General features: G+C 44.7%; 1 protein-coding gene across 2 annotated transcripts in view; it reads right to left on the bottom strand.

Annotated features, from left to right (window-relative positions):
- The window catches only part of UNK (unk zinc finger), a 110,445-nt gene that overhangs the window by 19,598 nt on the left and 70,060 nt on the right, over positions 1-20,787 (bottom strand). For both annotated transcript variants that reach the window (XM_069752046.1, XM_069752047.1), the window contains exons 9-11: positions 17,003-17,050; positions 392-577; positions 181-246 (exon numbers count right to left, since the gene is read on the bottom strand). In XM_069752046.1, coding sequence (XP_069608147.1) covers positions 181-246; positions 392-577; positions 17,003-17,050 — 300 coding nt within the window. The remainder of the gene's footprint in view (positions 1-180; positions 247-391; positions 578-17,002; positions 17,051-20,787) is intronic.

Below are 20,787 nucleotides of genomic sequence, written 5' to 3'. Positions count from 1 at the left end.
TCACGGTCGTCTGAATGAGGCTTAAACATATGCATAGAAGTAACTGATGGGAAAAGCACTGTATGGGGAACCCAATTTCAGTAGAAAACTTTAAACGGCAATAAAAACATCAATGTAAAGGCTGGAAACACACATTTGTTGCCATAAAAGAATTATTAGATGGATCAATGTCAGCCTCACCTGTTTAGTCTGCAGTAGAGGTTGTTCTTGGCTTCTGTGTTCCAATGAATGCGGTTTTAACTTTGCCTTTGTAAAACAACAGAGAGATGTGAAAGCTCTGAGCAACCTATTCATAGCAGCTGATCCACAGCGCTCTGGAAACAGCCGGGGTCATACATCAGTGTACAGCCTGTGGACACAAGACATACCAGAAAGTGATTGGACTACTGACCTGGCTTTTAAAGCTTTTGAGATAATCTGTTCCTATGGAGTCTTCTCTCTCACATCCGGGAGCTTTTTTATAGCTGCCTGGCAGGTCACCATGAAAACCAAGGTTATCTAAACTGTGAGGTTTGCCAAGAGATCCTGGAGGAGATCCACATGGGTTATTTGGGCTTCCTAAACTGGCACATAGCATCTGAGAGAGAAGAGATCAAAGCTTGTATTAGATATCACAAAAATCTGCTAAATAATGTATCGGTTTCTTTGCAGCTCATCCAAAGCAAGTAGATGATTTTTCTTTTTACATTTCTCAGTTGAAAGATATCACAATGGGATAAAAAGCAACTCTGCAAATCTTCTGGATGAAAAAGGTTCTACTGATCTGGGTTTACAGCCCCTTGTGAGGCAGTGACCGGTGTCACATGTGAAGGTCGCTGTGTGTTTCCCCCAGGATGCTCATGGAGGCATATTGAGGCCATGGGAGTGCATTGCAGTCACAGGCGTAGCTGTGATTGCAATGCAGAACGAAAGTGAGTATAGGTCTTGGACAAGCTTTGTCCAGGGCAGATTTAAAAAAACCTGCTGGGCTTTATTTTTTATTTTTAAATCAGATACATTTTTATTAGTGATGAGCGAATATACTCATTGATCGGGTTTTCCTGAGCACGCTTGGGTGGTCACCGAGTATTTGTTAGAGTTCGGAGATTTAGTTTTCATCGCCGCAGCTGAATGATTTACAGCTAGTAGCCAGCTTGAATAAATGTTGGGGTTGCCTGGTTGCTAGGCAATCTTTGGGGCAGCCATATAATAATAATCTTTATTTATATAGCGCCAACATATTATGCAGCGCTTTACAGTTTAACAGTTTCAAACACAACAGTCATAAGTAACAACATTAACAATACAATAATTAAAGCAACATAAGATGACCCTGCTCGTGAGAGCTTATAATCTACAATGAGGTGGGGGAGATACAAAGTACAGGTGTGTACAATGATCTATTTACAATGATGGTCCAGCCATCTTCAGGGAGTGGGGGATAGATGGAAGTAGTGAATTGGGCTACACACACACAAACATAAAATGACTTTGATTAGGCAACATGATAGGCCGCTCTGAATAAATGTGTTTTGAGGGAGCGACTAAAACTATGCAAATTGTGAATGGTCCTAATATCTTGGGGTAGAGCATTCCAGAGGATTGGCGCAGCACGGGAGAAATATGGGGGTATTGTGCAACACGTACAGTAATTGGGGCATGAGAAACATTTTAATTAGGTTTATTCTTCCGACTACTGAGAGATACAATCTACACCACACCCCTATTCTACTTCTAAATCTACTCAGCAATGGAGATTCAGGTCCACATAGCTCGAGAGGGGAAGTAACACCTGGCTACCCAAATATTTAAACTGTCAGACCACTGCCAACTTACTACCCTCCCCCGCTATCAGGATATCATCGCCACTTCCATCCACCACCAGAATATTAGATTTCTCCCAGGTAATTTCAAGGCCTGATACATTCCCAAGAGTCCTAAGGATTTTTATTTATTTATTTTTAACTCAAATAGATTTTTATTAAGTATAAAAATACAATAAGCATTTGAAATTAATCCAGGTATTTTCAATTTTCCCCAACAACAGCCCCAGCATTACCAACCCCCCCCCCCCCCCCCTCCCCAATTAGACAGCTCACGCTCTTCCCCTAACTTATCGTGTAATGGTACGTAAGTTATCATTATACAATGTCTTCTATTATGTCCATATAGACCATCATCCCCCCACAGGGAAACCCCCCAGGCCTATCTTCACTCATCCTCCTCCTAACCCATTTACAGCCAAGGCGTCCACAGTTTGTTATACAAGACCATTTTTCCTCTTTTCTGGTACACTCCCTTTTCCAAGGTGATAACATGCTTCACATATTTAACACATTCTCTCGTAGGTGGCTCCTCTTTTATCCAATTTTTTGCTATGACCTTCCGAGCCATGTATAGTAATCTAGCAATTGCCATTTTCAAATTGTTATCCACAGTTCTCTCCTCTACATATCCCTTCGGATTACACATCTGTAAGCCCCCTCTATTCGGCTGAGAACCACCAACCAAAAAGCAGCCAATCTCGGACACGTCCAAAGCATGTGAAACAATCCAGCATTATAATTCCTACATCTAGGGCATTCCGAGTCAGATCTCAGTCCGGCTCTATACAAAAAATCCGGGGATCTATACACTCTGTAGGATATAAAGCTGAGAAAGTCTATATTCTAGAGGTCTGCGGATTTTTCCGCAGCGGATTTGTGAAAACCGCAGGTAAAAGGCACTGCGTTTTACCTGCAGATTTCCTGCGGAATTACCGCGGATTTAGTGCGGATTCCACTGCGGTTTTTACACCTCTGGTTTTCTATTATGGAGCAGGTGTAAAACTGCTGCGGATTCCGCACAAAGAATTGACATGCTGCGGAATGTAAACCGCTGCGTTTCTGCGCAGTTTTTTTTCGCAGCATGTGCACTGCGGATTGCGTTTCCCGTAGGTTTACATTGTACTGAAAACGCATGGGAAACTGCTGCAGACCCGCAGCTGCGGAAACGCTGCAGATCCGCAGCGTGTGAACATAGCCTTAAAATGTTGACATTGGGCCGCCAGAAAGTACATTTCGGGGTTAGGCATAGCCAAACTGCCCTCATCCTTAGGTCACTGAAGCGTCTCCAACCTGATACGGGAATGCTGTTTCCCCAACACCAAACTCCTAAATAAGGAGTTAATCAGGTTAAATTTCCCACATGGTATCCAGATAGGTGCGTTGTGGAGAACATACAATATCTTAGGCATCAGAATCATTTAAATAAAGATAACCCCATTCCACACTGTCAAATGCCTCATGGGCGTCTAAGGATGCGATAACTCTCTGACCACAGTTGTCAACCCCCCAGCTGTACATTCAGAAAAAGCCTTCTTAAATTGAAAATAGACCTATCAGGCATAAAGCCGGACTGATCCGGATGTATTAACTTAGAAATCACACCCGTCAGCCAGGTCGGTAACACCCTGGACAGAAGCTTGAAATCCGTAGTGATCTCTTTATAAATTTCGACTGGTAGTCCATCTACTCCTGGCACCTTACCCATTGCCATTGCCCTTAATGCACGACTCCGTTCTTCATCCGTAATAGGTGCCTCCAAGCTTTCTCCATCATCTTCATCAGCTTAGGCAAAACAAGTCCCTCTAGAAATGCCACATTGTCTCCCACCGATGAGTCCACCCAAGAGGAGTACAAGTCCGCATAAAAGTCCATAAAGACCTCTAAGACCTCAGAGGTCTCTGACACTTTCGTACCGTTGTCAAGAACCAATGAATGCACAAACGATGTACTCCTCTGGGCTGAAACCACCAATGAGAGCATGTGCCCCACCACCTCCCCCTCCTGGTAAAAAGCTATTCTTTGAAACGCTTTCTTCCTCTCTGCCCTCTCCAAGAGAATTTTATCCATATTATTCTGAGCTTTTAGCCATCTCCCTGCCTCAGGGGTACCCTGTGTAACCAACTCATCTTCAGCTACTCTCAGCCTTTCCCTTGCTGCATTCTCCGCTTGTTTTGTCCGTTGCTTACATCTACTGATATCCCTAAACAGCAATCCTCTCAGATACGCTTTCATAGTCTCCCAAAGTAGGTATATCCGCACTTCCCTCATTAAACGTAAAAATCTCCTCTACCTCCCGCTGTACGTTCTGTAGATTCACACTATGCAACCAGTTAGGATGAATTTTCCACTCTCCCCTGCACATGGCTTGTGTTCCCATTGGCCGCAACTCTACCTCAATCGGATTATGATCCGAGAATGCCCGTGACAAGTACCTTACATCCCCCACCATTGTGTCAAACATGTTGTTTCCAAGAGCCATGTCTATTCTAGATAGGGTATCATGAGCCGGCGAGTAGCAAGAGTAGCCCCTCTCCCCGACATATTGTACTCTCCACAAAACAATCATACCAATTTTCGGGACATATGTTCCAAACGCAGTAGTATGGCCTTCAGACCTATTCTGTATGTTTTTATTTCTGTCAGAAAAGTGATCACATATTATTGAGGTCTCCGATAATTAGAAGCGACATCGGGTCCCCCCGTACAACCAGCTCCAACACTTCTCTAATTTTCTTGCTGGAATAGGGAGGTGAAATATACTGTATTTTTCGGACTATAAGACGCACCCAGGTTTTAGAGGTGGAAAATAGGAAAAAAAAAATATTTGAAGCAAAAAAAATGTGGTAAAATATTTAATAACATAAATAACATACTATTATATGTGTTGCTATTATATATAATAGTCGGTTATTATGTTGGCAGCTACGGGTAGAAGATGGTGCTGTGGGACCAGTGTGGGTGTCGGTAAAGTACTATATGAAGACGCTGGAGGGTGAGTATAAGAATGGGGGAACAGGGCTTATATTTAAAGCACCACTCCAGCACTGAAAAATAACACTGGAGTGCTGCCTTAAGAACCCATGGGAGAACTATAAATCTCAGCCTGTCCTGCAGAACCTATGACATGCTGGGAGTTATAGTTCACCACAGGAGTGGCAGAGTGCTTTATTGTGTGTTGTATTGACTAACCTTTTAAGTATTTCTTGGTAGTTCAGGCTGTGAGCAACCCATGACCGCACAGAGCCCTCCCTCTTGTTGCCTCTCCACAGCACAGGTCATAAGAGGAAGCTTGCAGATTCTAGTGAGGTGTCTGAAGTACCTGTGATGACATCAGAAGAGGGAGGGCTCTGTGCTCCAATGTGACGCTCCAGCCCACCCACTTCATGACATCACACAGGTCCTTATGCCTCAGCATCCAGCACAGTCTGTCAGGTATGCAGCGATCTTGTCTCCTCTGGCCCCTGCTGCTGCCCCCTCCTCCACGGGACACAGATCTCCCCAGCTGCTGCAGGAATCCGGCGCTGGGGAAACCATGTGTGTCCCTGTAAGTGAAGGACTATTCATTTGGTGGGCAGGGAAGCGGCTAATGAATATTCACTGTACTTTAATCATCGGGATCACATGGTTTCCCCAGCGCTGGCTGCAGCGGGACATTTTTCTGCCTCCTGTGAGTGGGATCATAGTGGATCCCACTCCCGCTGCCCCCTCCCCACATGTTACATCTGGACCATAAGAAGCACACACACTTTCCTCCCAAATTTGGAGGAAAAAAAGTGCGTCTTATGGTCCGAAAAATAGTGTACATAGCCACAACACCAATACCCCAAACAATTTGCATTTCACCACCACATACTGCCCATCCACATCAACATACACCATAACCTCCTTATAACGCACACCCGCAGACTAGTACCGAAACATATCACTCCGTAGAGAAGGTAGAGTGATACGTTTTCTGTAACCAGCGCCTACACAAGACATCGACCTTCTCGCGCACCAAATGTGTCTCTAGGAGACATATCAATGAAGCCCTTTGATCTTGAGCATACTGTAAAACCGCCGCTCATCTGGTCTTATCCACTAGGCCCCTTACATTCCAACTCAGTATTTTAATACGGTCCCCCATCACAGTGCTCATGATCCTTCCAAGATTCCTTACTCCCTAGCCTGAGCTGTCTAACCCCTCCCCCCCGCCCTTTAAACTCCCCCCAACCCCTCCTTCAAATTAAAGCTTCTTCCTCTTATCGAGAGTGGGGCTCCTCTACCCATTAGAGACACTCTCCCTTAGGTTACGTTCTCCTTCCGCCTCCCAATACCATTAAAACAACACCTCTTTACATTTATCAAAAACATTTCAAAGCATACAACAAGATAAAGAGAATACAAAACACAGTCATAGAACACCCTTTCAACTACCCCACCACCCTCCATATTATCTATCCCAACACTGTCTGGCAAAATAACCGGACTGGCCAGACTCAACTCCTCCAGAATTGAAAGTAACATAAGCGGTAAGCAGACATAATTAACCCAATTCTCCTCTTTCAAAAATAAGCAAATATCATATCCCATGTCTCAATGGATTCTTAGTCTCCTTTAGCCTGCAGTTTCTTAACATTAACATCAATCCACTGGATAGCGTCCTCTGGTGCCATGAAGAAATGAACTCTGTCAAAAGCCACCACTCAACCTCGCTGGAAAAACATGGAGTATTGCACCCCCAACTCTTTCAGTCGCCTCTTGACACCAGTAAACTGCATTCTCTGTTTCTGGACCGCAGTGGAGTAATCCAAATAGATGGCAATCCTCTGTCCGCCAACCGTGAGAGCCTCCATTTCTCTGGCCTTCCTAAGAACAATGTCTCTGTCCCTATAGTTTAATATCTTGGCCAACATGGTACGGGGGTTAGCTCCAGGGGACGGGGCTGCGGTGGAACTCTGTGAGCTCTTTCCATGGAAAAAACTTGTCAGAACCTCGACACCAATCTTCTTCCACAGCTAGTTCTCAATAAACTCAGTAGGATTTCTTCCCTCTGGTTTTTCAGGCAGTCCAAAAATTCGGAGATGGTTTCTTCTGGATCTATTTTCCAGATCCTCATTTTTTGCCGCCAGTTCTGATATCTTTTGAGCAAACTTTCTCTGCCTTTTGTAACTTTACAACATGATCCTCTGCAGTGCTCACCCGCTCTTCCATCTCCCCCATGCGTTTGTCCATCTTCTGTAGGGCAGCTTTTATTTGTGTAATGTCCACTTTAACCTCCTGCATCTGAAGGGTCAAGCCATTTAGGGACTGTTTACATGAGGATACAAGTTTAAAAATGTCCCTCAGGGTTGGTTCTCCCAATTCCACTTCTTTTTGAGTCTCTGTGCCTGCAGTCATGCCAACTTCTCCCTCCCCCTTCTGTACCTCCTTCACTCCATCAATCGTCTCATCCTCCTCTCCTTCAGATCCTTCTTCAGCAGGCGCCTGTGCCTCCTCCCCTCCGTCAACCAAGGCAAACTTTCTTAACTTTGCAGCAGCATCCAAGCGTCGCTGACATGCGGCGTTTGCTTTTTCAGCGTCCTCTCTGGCTGCGGCGCCATCTTGGATCATGCCAGCCACTCCAGCGCCCACGTCTTTCTGCATCCTCCGAGTCATCTCTTCCTCCACTGGGGGTCCCCACAGTGCTCCTCCGCTCCCAGAATCTTCAGCCAACCGGTACAGCACAATTTGAGGCAGACCGCAGTGTCCGCACAGGATTACAGCATTAATGGCAGCGGGAGCGCTCTCCTATACGTCCGCTCACATGGCCAGCTAGGACACCCCCCCGTCCTAAGGATGTTCATCGCTCCCAACAATGACTTCCCAGAGTCCTCCAAGAAAAGTAACACCTCATCAGCATATCAGGCTATTTTCTCTTCTACTAGGCCATACCTAAACCCACTGCCTGAGACCGAAATTCTAATTGTCTGCACCAGGAGCTCCACTGCCAATGCAAAAAGCAGCGGAGACAGTGGACACACCGCCAAAACATAAAAAAAATGATATAAATGAGGTATCGCTGTAATTGTACTGACCTGAAGAATAAAACTGCTTTATCAATTTTACCAAACGCGGAACGGTATAAACGCCTCCCCCAAAAGAAATTCATGAATAGCTGGTTTTTGGTCATTCTGCCTCACAAAAATCGGAATAAAAAGCGATCAAAAAATGTCACGTGCCTGAAAATGTTACCAATAAAAACGTCAACTCGTCCCGCAAAAAACAAGACCTCACATGACTGTGGACCAAAATATGGAAAAATTATAGCTCTCAAAATGTGGTAACGCAAAAAATATTTTTTGCAATAAAAAGCGTCTTTCAGTGTGTGACGGCTGCCAATCATAAAAATCCGCTAAAAAACCCGCGATAAAAGTAAATCAAACCCCCCTTCATCACCCCCTTAGTTAGGGAAAAATTAAAAAAATGTATTTATTTCCATTTTCCCATTAGGGTTAGGGCTAGGGTTAGGGCTAGGGTTAGGGCTAGGGTTAGGGCTAGGGTTAGGGCTACAGTTAGGGTTGGGGCTACAGTTAGGGTTAGGGTTGGGGCTAAAGTTACGGTTAGGGTTTAGATTACATTTACAGTTGGGAATAGGGTTGGGATTAGGGTTAGGGGTGTGTCAGGGATAGAGGTGTGGTTAGGGTTACTGTTGGGATTAGGGTTAGGGGTGTGTTTGGATTAGGGTTTCAGTTATAATTGAGGGGTTTCCACTGTTTAGGCACATCAGGGGCTCTCCAAACGCGACATGGTGTCCGATCTCAATTCCAGCCAATTCTGCGTTGAAAAAGTAAAACAGTGCTCCTTCCCTTCCGAGCTCTCCCGTGTGCCCAAACAGGGGTTTACCCCAACATATGGGATATCAGCGTACTCAGGACAAATAGGACAATAACTTTTGGGGTCCAATTTCTCCTGTTACCCTTGGGAAAATACAAAACTGGGGGCTAAAAAATAATTTTTGTGGGAAAAAAAAAAAGATTTTTTATTTTCACGGCTCTGCGTTATAAACTGTAGTGAAACACTTAGGGGTTCAAAGTTCTCACAACACATCTAGATGAGTTCCCTGGGGGGTCTAGTTTCCAATATGGGGTCACTTGTGGGGGGGTTTCTACTGTTTAGGTACATTAGGGGCTCTGCAAACGCAATGTGACACCTGCAGACCATTCCATCTAAGTCTGCATTCCAAATGGCGCTCCTTCCCTTCCGAGCCCTCCCATGCGGCCAAACAGTGGTTACCCCCAAAAAACGGGTATCAGCGTACTCAGGACAAATTGAACAACAAATTTTGGGGTCCAATTTCTCCTGTTAGCCCCCAGTTTTGTATTTTCCCGAGGGTAAAAAATAATTTTTGGGGGAAAGTTTTTTTTTTTTTTTTTTTTCACGGCTCTGCGTTACAAACTGTAGTGAAAAACTTGGGGGTTCAAAGCTCTCACAACACATCTAGATGAGTTCCTTAGGGGGTCTAGTTTCCAAAATGGTGTCAATTGTGGGGGGTTTCTACTGTTTCGGTACATTAGGCGCTTTGCAAACGCAATGTGACACCTGCAGACCATTCCATCTAAGTCTGCATTCCAAATGGAGCTCCTTCCTTTCCGAGCCCTCCCATGCGCTCAAACAGTGGTTCCCCCCCAACATATGGGGTATCAGCGCACTCAGCACAAATTGTACAACAACTTTTGGGGTCCAATTTCTTCTTTTACCCTTGGGAAAATAAAAAATTGGGGGCAAAAAGATAATTTTTGTGAAAAAAAAATGATTTTTTATTTTTACGATTCTGCATTATAAACTTCTGTGAAGCACTTGGTGGGTCAAAGTGCTCACCACACCTCTAGATAAGTTCCTTAGGGGGTCTACTTTCCAAAATGGTGTCACTTGTGGGGGGTTTCAATGTTTAGGCACATCAGAGGCTCTCCAAACGCAACATGGTGTCCCATCTCGATTCCAGTCAATTTTGCATTGAAAAGTCAAATGGCGCTCCTTCGCTTCCGAGCTCTGTCATGTGCCCAAACAGTGGTTTACCCCCACATATGGGGTATCGCTGTACTCAGGAGAAAATGGACCCCAAAAGTTGTTGTACAATTTGTCCTGTTACCCTTGGTAAAATAAAACAAATTGGAGCTGAAGTAAATTTTTTGTGAAAAAAAGTTAAATGTTCATTTTTATTTAAACATTCCAAAAATTTCTGTGAAGCACCAGAAGGGTTAATAAACTTCTTGAATATGGTTTTGAGCACCATGAGGGGTGCAGTTTTTAGAATGGTGTCACACTTGGGTATTTTCTATCATACAGACCCCTCAAAATGACTTCAAATGAGATATGGTCCCTAAAAAAAAAAACGGTGTTGTAAAAATGAGAAATTGCTGGTCAACTTTTAACCCTTATAACTCCCTAACAAAAAAAAATTTTGGTTCCAAAATTGTGCTGATGTAAAGTAGACATGTGGGAAATGTTACTTATTAAGTATTTTGTGTGACATATCTCTGTGATTTAATTGCATAAAAATTCAAAGTTGGAAAATTGCGAAATTTTCATAATTTTCGCCAAATTTCCGTTTTTTTCACAAATAAACGCAGGTAATATCAAAGAAATGTTACCACTGTCATGAAGTACAATATGTCACGAGAAAACAATGTCAGAATCACTGGGATCCGTTGAAGCGTTCCAGAGTTATAACCTCATAAAGGGACAGTGGTCAGAATTGTAAAAATTGGCCCGGTCATTAACGTGCAAACCACCCTTGGGGGTAAAGGGGTTAAAAATGTAGCAGTAATTTTGCACTTTTTCAAGGAAATGTATAAAATGTATTTGTTTAGCGACCTATCCACATTTGAAGTGACTTTCGTGGTCCTGTATATTGGAAAAACACCAAAGTAATACCATTTTTAAAACAGCACCCCCGACATATTGAAAACTTCTGTCAGGTAGTTTATGAACCCTTCAGGTGATTTTCAGGCATTAATGCCAGAGTGCTACAGGGGAGGCCAGAAAATAGGAGGTTGCAGTAGTCAAGGCGGGAGATAAGGGCATGCACTAGTGTTTTTGTGGTGTCGCGGTCAAGGAATGCGTGGATCCGGGAAATATTTTTGGGTTTGAGACAGAAGGAGGAGGCAAGGGCTTGGATATGTGGCTTGAAAGAGAGGGCAGATTCGAGGATCACCCCGAGGCATCAGGCGTGTGTGCCTGGGGAAGTGAGCAGCCATTGACATTGATGGATAGGTCTGGTGGAGGGGTAGAGTGAGAAGGGGGAAAGATGATGAATTCTGTTTTGTCCATGTTTAGTTTTAGAAAGCGAGCAGAAAAGAAGGCTGAGATAGCAGACAGACAAAACACTGGGTGATTTTGGTAGGGAGGTGAGTTCCGGTCGGGATAGGTAGATCTGCGTGTCATCGGCGTAGAGAAGATACTGCATACCGTGGGATTCTATGAGCTGTCCCAGGCCGAAAGTGTAGATGGAGAAGAGTAGGGGTCCTAGAACAGAGCCTTGAGAAACACCGACAGACAAGGGGCGAAGTGAGGAGGTGGTGTGGGGAAGGGAGACTGAATGTTCAGTCTGTCAGATATGACGAGATCCAGGATAGGGACAAGTCTGTGATGCTAAGAGTTGAGAGGATCTGTAGCAGAAGGGAGTGGTCCGCAGTGTCAAAGGCAGAAGACAGGTACAGGAGAAGGAGGACAGAGTAGTGTCGCTTGCGCTTGGCAGTTAGCAGGTCATTGGTGACTTTAGTTAGGGCAGTTTCAGTTGAGTGATGGGGTCGGAAGCCAGCTTGTAACCGGTCAAAGAGGGAGCAGGAAGGAGAGGTGGGAGGACAGTTCAAGATGGACATGATGTTCCAGTAATTTTGAGGCATAAGGGAGAAGAGATATCGGGCAATAGCTAGACACAGAGGATGGGTCGAGGGAGGGCTTTTATAGAGGATGGGTGTGATCTTGGCATGTTTGAAGGATTATTATTATTATTATTTATTTATATAGCACCATTGATTCCATAGTGCTGTACATGAGAAGGGGTTACATACAAGTTACAAATATCACATACAGTAAACAAACTAACAATGACGGACTGGTACAGAGGGGCGAGGACCCTGCCCTTGCGGGCTTACATTCTACAGGATTATGGGGAAGGAGACAGTAGGTTGAGGGTTGCAGGAGCTCCGATGTTGGTGAGGCGGTAGCTCCGGTGTTGGTGAGGCGGTAGCTTCGATAGTGATGAGGCAGCAGCGGTGTCAGTGCAGGCTGTAGGCTTTCCTGAAGAGATGAGTTTTCAGGTTCCGTTTGAAGGATCCGACTGTGGTTGATAGTCGGACGTGTTGGGGCAGAGAATTCCAGAGGATGGGGGATATTCGGGAGAAGTCTTGGAGGCGATTGGATGAGGAGCGAATAAGTGTGGAGGAGAGAAGGAGGTCTTGGGAGGACCGGAGATCACGTGAGGGAAGATATCGAGAGATTAGTTCAGAGATATATGGAGGAGACAGGTTGTGGATGGCTTTGTAGGTCAGTATTAGCAATTTGAACTGGATACGCTGAGGGAATGGGAGCCAGTGAAGAGATTTGCAGAGGGGGGAAGCGGAGGAGTAGCGAGGAGAGAGATGGATTAGTCGGGCAGCAGAGTTAAGGATGGACTGGAGAGGTGCAAGGGTCTTAGCAGGGAGGCCACAGAAAAGGATGTTGCAGTAGTCAAGGCGGGAAATGATGAGGGCGTGCACAAGCATTTTAGTAGATTGGGGGTTGAGGAAAGGACGGATCCTGGAGATATTTTTGAGCTGGAAGCGACAGGAGGTGGAAAGAGCTTGGATGTGTGGTTTGAAGGACAGGGCAGAGTCGAAGGTTACTCCGAGGCAGCGGACTTCGGGTACAGGGGAAAGCATGATGTCATTGACTGCGATAGATAGGTCAAGTAAGGAAGATTTGTGGGATGGAGGAAAGATGATGAGTTCAGATTTGTCCACATTGAGTTTGAGGAAGCGAGAGGAGAAGAAGGAGGATATGGCTGATAGGCACTCTGGGATTCTGGACAGCAGAGCGGTGACGTCTGGGCCAGAGAGGTAGATCTGAGTGTCATCAGCATAGAGGTGGTACTGGAATCCATGAGACTTTATGAGTTGTCCCAGGCCAAGTGTATAGATTGAGAAGAGTAGGGGTCCTAGAACAGAGCCTTGGGGGACTCCAACAGAGAGAGGGTGGGATGAGGAGGTAGTATGGGAGTGGGAGACGCTGAATGTGCGGTTGGAAAGGTACGAGGTGATCCAGGATAGGGCGAGGTCTTTGATGCCAAAGGAGGAGAGCATCTGCAGTAGGAGGCAGTGGTCAACTGTCGAAAGCAGAGGACAGGTCTAGAAGGAGGAGTACAGAGTATTGTCCAGTAGCTTTGGCGGTAAGTAGGTCGTTAGTGATTTTGGTCAGGGCAGTCTCAGTTGAGTGATGGGGACGGAAACCAGATTGTAGATTGTCGTACAACAAGTTAGATGAGAGGTGGGAGGAGATTTCAGCATGGACGTGCTGCTCCAGGAGTTTGGAAGCAAATGGGAGCAGCGATATTGGGCGATAGCTGGACATAGCATTTGGATCGAGGGTTGGCTTTTTAAGGATAGGCGTGATTGTGGCATGTTTGAACGCAGAGGGGAAGGTGCCAGAAGTTAGTGATAGGTTGAAGAGGTGGGTTAGGGATGGGATAAGTGTAGTGGTGAGGTTGGGGAGGAGGTGGGATGGGATGGGGTCGAGCGCACAGGTGGTGAGGTGGGATTTGGAGAGGAGACAATTAAGTCCCCCTTCAGTGATGTTGGATAGGGAGGTTATGGGGTTTGGGCATTGGTCTGGTATACAAAGGGGTTGTGGTGGTTGAACAATAAAGACTTGCCTTGTCTGGTCGATCTTATTTTTAATGTGTGTGGCAAAGTCTTCAGCAGAGATGAGGGAGGTTGGAGGGGGCAGTGGGGGGCGGAGGAGGGAGTTAAATGTTTTGAATAACTGTTTGGGGTTGTGGGATAGGGAAGATACGAGGGTTGTGAAGTAGGCCTGTTTAGCAGAGGTGAGTGCAGATTTAAAAGCGAGTGTTGCTTGTTTGAATACAGTGAAGTTGTCTTGCGAGTGTGTTTTCTTCCAACGCCGCTCCGCAACCCTGGACACTTGCCTTAGCTTTTTGGTGGTGTTATTATGCCAAGGTTATCTATTGATACGTCGTGCTCTGCCATGGACGAGAGGGGCAACCGTGTCAATAGCTGATGCGAGAGTGGCATTGTAGAAAGCAGCGGCACTGTCTGTGTCGTGGAGTGAGGATATGGATGCCAGTGGTAGGATGGAGTCAGAGAGTGTGTGGGTGTCTAGGTGTGCAAGGTTTCTGCGTGGGTGCGCATGTTGCTGGATATGGATGATTGGTGAGGAGGACAGGGATGAGAAGGTGAGCAGATGGTGGTCGGATAGAGGGAGAGGGGAGGTGGTGAAGTTAGATAGAGAGCAGAGACGGGTGAATACCAGGTCTAGTGTATGCCCATCCGTGTGGGTGGCTGCGGATGACCACTGAGTAAGTCCAAAGGATGAGGTAAGGGACAGAAGTTTGGAGGCTGTTGACTGAAGGGTATCAATGGGGATGTTGAAGTCACCCATGATGATGGTGGGAGTGTCAGCAGAGAGAAAGTGAAGAAGCCAGGTGGAGAATTGGTCAATAAAGGCAGTGGCCGGGCCCGGAGGTCGGTATATGACGGCCACTTGGAGGTTGGAGGGAGAGTAGATGCGGACAGAATGGACTTCAAAAGAGGGGAGGATAAGGGAGGGAAGAGGTGGGATTGGGTTAAAGGTGCAGTTTGAAGAAAGGAGAAGACCCACTCCTCCACCATGTTTGTTGCCAGGGCGAGGGGTGTGGGTGAAGTGGAGGCCTCCGTAACAGCGCAGCAGGGGAGGCGGTGTCAGAGGGTGTTAGCCATGTTTCTGTGAGGCCAAGGAAGGTAAGATTGCGGGAGAGAAAAAGGTCGTGAATCACATGAAGGTTATTGCAGATTGAGCGGGCATTCCAGAGTGCTCCAGAGAGGGGGAGCAGGGGGGTGGGCGTCAGGGACACGGGTTTTATGTTGGAAAGATTGCGGAAGTTCATGTTGGATAGGGAGTGATAGGGGGAGTAGTAATGGGAGGTATGAGATGTGGGGGTCCAGGGATGGGAGATATGTCTCCAGCAGTGAGGAGAAGGAGAGAGAGAGAGAGCAGGTGGGAGAAAGAGTGGCCGACTTGTTTTATGTGTTTGTTGGACAGATTTGAGGTTGAGGAGCAGGTCAGCAGGGGAGGACAGGTGGGGAGGTAAGAGGGAAGGGGAGATGATTATTAGGTTAGGGAGTGCTGGGATTTGTGATAGCGAAGGAGAGAGAGGACTAGTGGAGCAAACAATGTAGGGGCACAGGTAAACATGGCAAAGAAGTAAGAGGGGTTAATAGAAAAGCTAGATCCAAGTAATAAGAAGTGCTTACTCGGAAGACACACCCAGAAGAAACAGAACATAGAGTGGGGTCCTGACTCCTGCCGTGACTAACTGCCGTTGAAATAACTGCGGCGTCTGTATGCTTAGCTGCCGTGATGCTTTGCTGCAGGGATGCGCGTGCCTGACCCCACACACGTGCACCCCTTAAGATGCTACTAAATTTATAGGACTGACTAAAGGAACAGGTGAGAGGGATTGTGGGTCCTTATTTGGGATAAATTAGCAATTGGCCAACACCCCGGGGGAGGTTACAAGATCAAAGGCACTAGACCTGGCTGCAAACACATGCTCTAACACCTTGAACACAATAATATCTCCTGTGACCCCAGCATGGTTGGACAGCAGTAAGAAATACAAAGCAACAAATGCATTTAGCATTGGATGAGCAAGGATGAGGGGAAGACACCTATTGAGAGTGAGAGGTTGAAGGAACTCCTATTCAGCACAGCGTCTCCTCAGTGCAAGGAAGCAGCGCTTTCACTGGCAAGACAGAGAGGATCTGGCCAGGTTTTATAGGAAGAGTTAACAACCAGATCAGAAGCAGCTGAAATGGAGTTGCATGTTTCTGACCAGCATAAAAAGAGTCGTTAACCTCTTCAGCACCAAAGGAAACCAAATTAATTTAATATGGGATTCAGACAAAACAGGAAAAATGGAAGACCTGCAATTCACAACACACAGTGATCTTCTACCCCCAGAATTCCCAGGTTGGTGTGACATACTCGTAACACCATCTGGACGATTCAGAGTAACCATGGGAGAAGGTCATGTGATCAAATGAGCTCAAAATGGAACTTTTTGGTATCAACTCCACTCACCGAGTTTGGAGGAAGAAGAAGGATGAGTATAACCCCAAAAATACTGTCCCAACCGTGAAGCATGGTGGGGGAAACATCATACTTTGGGGGTGCTTTTCTGATAAGGAGACAGAACGACTGCACTGCATTGAAGGGAGGATGGATTGGGTCATGTATCACGAGATTTTGGCCAACAACCTTCTCCCCTCAGTAAAAGCATTGAAGATGACAAAACACACAGCCAGGACAACTATGGAGTGGCTCCGTAAGAAGTATTTAAACGTCCTGGAGTGGCCTGGCCAGTCTCCAGATTTAAACAAAATAGAAAATCTTTGGAGGGAGCTAAATCTCAATGTTGCACAGTGACAGACCCAAAACCTGAAAGATCTGGAGAAGATCTGTATGGAGGTGTGGGCCAAAATCCTTGTTGCAGTGTGTGCAAACTTGGTCAAGAATTACAGGAAACATCTAAGCTCTGTAATTGCAAACAAAGGTTTCTGTACCAAAATATTAAGTTCTGATTTTATATTGTATCAAATACTTATTTCATGCAATAAAAAGCAAATTAAATAAGTAAAAATCATACAATGTGATTTTCTGGATTTTTTTTTTTTAGATTCTGTCTCTCACAGTTGAAGTGTACATACAATAAAAATTACAGACCTCTCCAGTCTTTGTAGGTGGGAAAACTTGCTAAATCGGCAGGGTATCAAATACTTATTTTCCCCGCTGTATATAGCGTACAAAGAATTGACATACGGTAACTTACAAATTTGACTATGTCCAATGGCCCTGGTTGAACCAATTTTAACAATTATGAAAATATGCCCAAAATTTAATTCACTTTAACTAATTCCCTGCCCTCACTTTAAGGTAAAAAAAAAATAATAATAAAAATAAATAACTACGGTAATGCTTACAGTTGCCGATGTTGGACTTGTGGGAAGATGGGTCATTTTGCCCCATACCTTCAAAATAAAATGAGAGGAGAGATAATGTTAAAGACACGGAGCACCAAAACCTTCTGCTTCAAGAATGCTTTTTACTCTTACCAGACATTTTTAGTGCTTCTCATTATTTTATGTAACCATTTTTATGAAAGATTTTCACCAAAATAAAGACATTGATATTGTTGTAATCAGTAATTAGCACTGGAATAAACATTGTCATTATGATACCTTATACATTTCTGTTTAACTCTGTACATTCATACAACAATTTGTAAAAAAAAAAAACAAAAAAAAAAAACATCAAACAAGACAACTTAATACGTACAAAGAAATATGGTTTATGATTTTTTTCCTATTAAATGAGATACAGTTCTGCTTTAAACAAACATTAATGACAAAACAGTAACAGACTTATGCATTTCATGATTACAAACTCATATTGGGCTGGTTTTTTTTTTTTTACAGTATTACATTACACTGCCTCCTAGATTTTTAGCTTTTCTTATGTAGATATTGATACAACAACTATGCTGCTATCTGGTGTTTCATCACAGTAAGGCCACATTCACACGTTCCTTTTTATCCTGCGGGTTCTCCCGCAGCGGATTTGATAAATCTGTAGGGCAAACCCGCTGCGGTTATCCCTGCAGATTTATCGCGGTTTGTCCTGCGGGTTCCGCTGCGGGATTTACCCCTACTATTGATGCTGCATATGCAGCAATATGCAGCATCAATAGTAATGTTAAAAATAATAAAATCATGATGATATACTCACCCTCTGACGTCCCGATCTTCTCGGCGCTGCAGGCGGCGGTCCGGTTCCAAAGATGCTGTGCGACCAGGACCTTCGGTGACGTCACGGTCATGTGACCGCGACGTCACCGAAGGTCCTGGTCGCATAGCAAACCTGAGACCGGACGGCCGCGTGCAGCGCTGAGACTTCAGAGGTGAGTATATCATGATTTTTTATTTTAATTCTTTTTTTTTTTAACACAAATATGGTTCCCGGGGCCTGGAGGAGAGTCTCCTCTCCTCCACCCCGGGTATAACCCGCACATTATCCGCATTACTTCCCGCATGGTGAGCACAGCCCCATGCGGGAAGTAAGCGGATCGATGCATTTCTATGGGTGCAGAATCGCTGCGATTCTGCACAAAGAAGTGACATGGTCCTTTTTTTCCGCAGCAATTCAGCGCGGTTTTTTTCGGGTTTTTCCGCATCATGTGCACTGCGGTTTTTGTTTTCCATAGGGTAACATTGTACTGTACCCTGCATGGAAAACAGCTGCGGACCCGCAGCGGCAAAATCGCCGCGGTTCCGCAGTAAAAACCGCATAGTGTGAACATGGCCTAATGCATTGTATCCAATTCGCCATCCGCCTTTGTTTTCATATTCTTTTATTTTATTATGTCGTGTCAATTGTAAGAAAATATTAATATACTACACATTGTATTAATTAATATCTATTAGGAGTAATTTATTAATAGGCCATTCAATATATCAAAATCACCTCTCACTTTGCTATCCCTTGACATCGAAAAAGCTTTTGATAGCATATCTCGCCTTGTTCCACTTGCCACGCTCTTGAAATAAGGTTTGCCTTTTGATTTAACTATTCAAAGAGGACCTGTCAATTCCTCAAAAAGAAATCGGAGTTAAATACCTTGTAAAAAATAAAAAATAAAAAAAAAACACCTGCGCTCAACTGATTCTACAGCTTTTTGTTTTTTTTGCATTTTAAGTTGCATTGTGCGACTGCAAAGATATTCACATTTGTTGCTTTTCAAAAGCAGTATGTGAAATTTCTTCTTGCTCTACAAGCAGAGATTTCTTTAGAGTCTTCTATACGGACATGTTCTTTCAACTCCCCCTGTCTCTGCCAATCACAGCACAGAAGCTAATCTATCAGCCTAAGACATGCACCCCTTCCCCCCCATTGCACTACAAGTAGAGATTACACATATTGTGCTTCAAAAGCAACTAATGTGACTATCTCTGTAATAAAGCGACGCAGTCAAAAAAAAAAAAAAAAGCATAATAATAATTGATGGGGGTCAGGGATTTGTACACTTTATTTAGTTCAGGGTTTTTTTTTTAGCTCTTACAGTAGAAGATGTGCTGGCTAAAAGGAGTATGTAGCAGTGAGTATTTATCTAAATAAATCTATGTGAATCAGCCCATCTTCCTCAATCTGTAGCTCAATATCCAAAAATGAAATATTTAATTTTGTGCGATTTATAAGTTATTTTGAGTTTAAATGGATTTATATACAATGTCTGATAATTTCCCCAATTCTGCTCCTGTCCCCTGACAATTTAATAGGTTACCAATGCATTGAAGCGGGTCAGGGTAGTGTTAAGGGCACAGCAATCACTGCCATCATGGGTAAGTACTGAACTGTACACTAGTCCATGATTGTTATATAATAAATATTGCCATATACAGTGAAGGAAATAAGCATTTGATCCCTTGCTGATTTTGTCAGTTTGCCCATTGACAAAGACATGAACAATCTATAATTTTAAGGGTAGGTTAATTTTAACATTGAGAGATAGAATATCAAAAATAAAATCCAGAAAATCACATTGTATAAATTACCGTATATACGTCAACCCGAGGCACCCAATTTTGCCTCGAAAAACTGGGAAATTGTATTGACTCGAGTATAAGCCTGGTATGCATTGTCCCCTCATCCCCATATCCTGGTATGCGTGGCTCCTCATCCCCATCCTTGTCTGTGTGGCTCCTCATCCCCAATTTGTCTGCACGGCTCCTTATTCCCCATCCTTGTCTGCACGGCTCCTCATTCCCCATTCTTGTCTGCACGGCTCCTCATTCCCCATCCTTGTCTGCACGGCTCCTCATTCCCCATCCTTGTCTGCACGGCTCCTCATTCCCCATCCTTGTCTGCACGGCTCCTCATTCCCCATCCTTGTCTGCACGGCTCCTCATTCCCCATCCTTGTCTGCACGGTTCCTTATTCCCATCCTTGTATGCATGGCTCTTTAATCCCAGCCTTGTATGCATGGCTCCTCATCCCCATACTTGTATGTCTGGCTCCCATGAGAAAAGCATATAAAAAACAAAACAAAAAATCCCACACATTCCCTTCGTGCCCTCGCAGAATCTCCTTCCGGCTTCCTGCAGCTCCGGCGGCCGTGCGATCACATATTCCCGCTCATTAAGGGAATGAATAGTCACCTCTCTCCAGCCTATACTGTAGGAGTGGAGAGAAGTGAATATTCATTACCTTAAAGAGAACGCACCCGAGGGAGCCCGGCAGCTGCTGGAAGCCGGCAGCTGCGTCTAGAACTGTGCCCGCGCTTATAAGAGAAATGAATAACATTTCTCTTTAGCAGTGGGCATAGGCTTTAGTCGCAGCAGTTGGCTCCTGCCTCCTGTGACCCTCTGCTCCGTCACTCCCCCTCCATAAACTGGGACAATGACTTGTGTATAAGCCGAAGTGGTTATTTTCAGCACACAAAAAAATTTGCTGAAAAAAGGAGATACCGTAAAATCTCTTTCCTTTAGCCTCTAATTGGGGGACACAGGACCATGGGTGTTATGCTGCTGTCCACTAGGAGGCGACACTATGCATAATCTGAAAAAGATTAACCGTGGCTCCTCCTCTGCAGTATACACCTCTGGACGGCGTCAGCCTTCTCCAGTTTTGTGCAAAAGCAGTAGGAGGAACGTAACATGAATAACATAACCATGCCTATAAGAAGGCAACTATGTACGAGCTCAAGCAAATA

This window comes from Ranitomeya imitator, chromosome 2, assembly GCF_032444005.1.
Source record: "Ranitomeya imitator isolate aRanImi1 chromosome 2, aRanImi1.pri, whole genome shotgun sequence".
Lineage (NCBI taxonomy): Eukaryota > Metazoa > Chordata > Amphibia > Anura > Dendrobatidae > Ranitomeya > Ranitomeya imitator.
The sequence above is the reverse complement of the archived record's forward strand: the minus strand, read 5'-3'. Positions and strand labels throughout refer to the sequence as shown.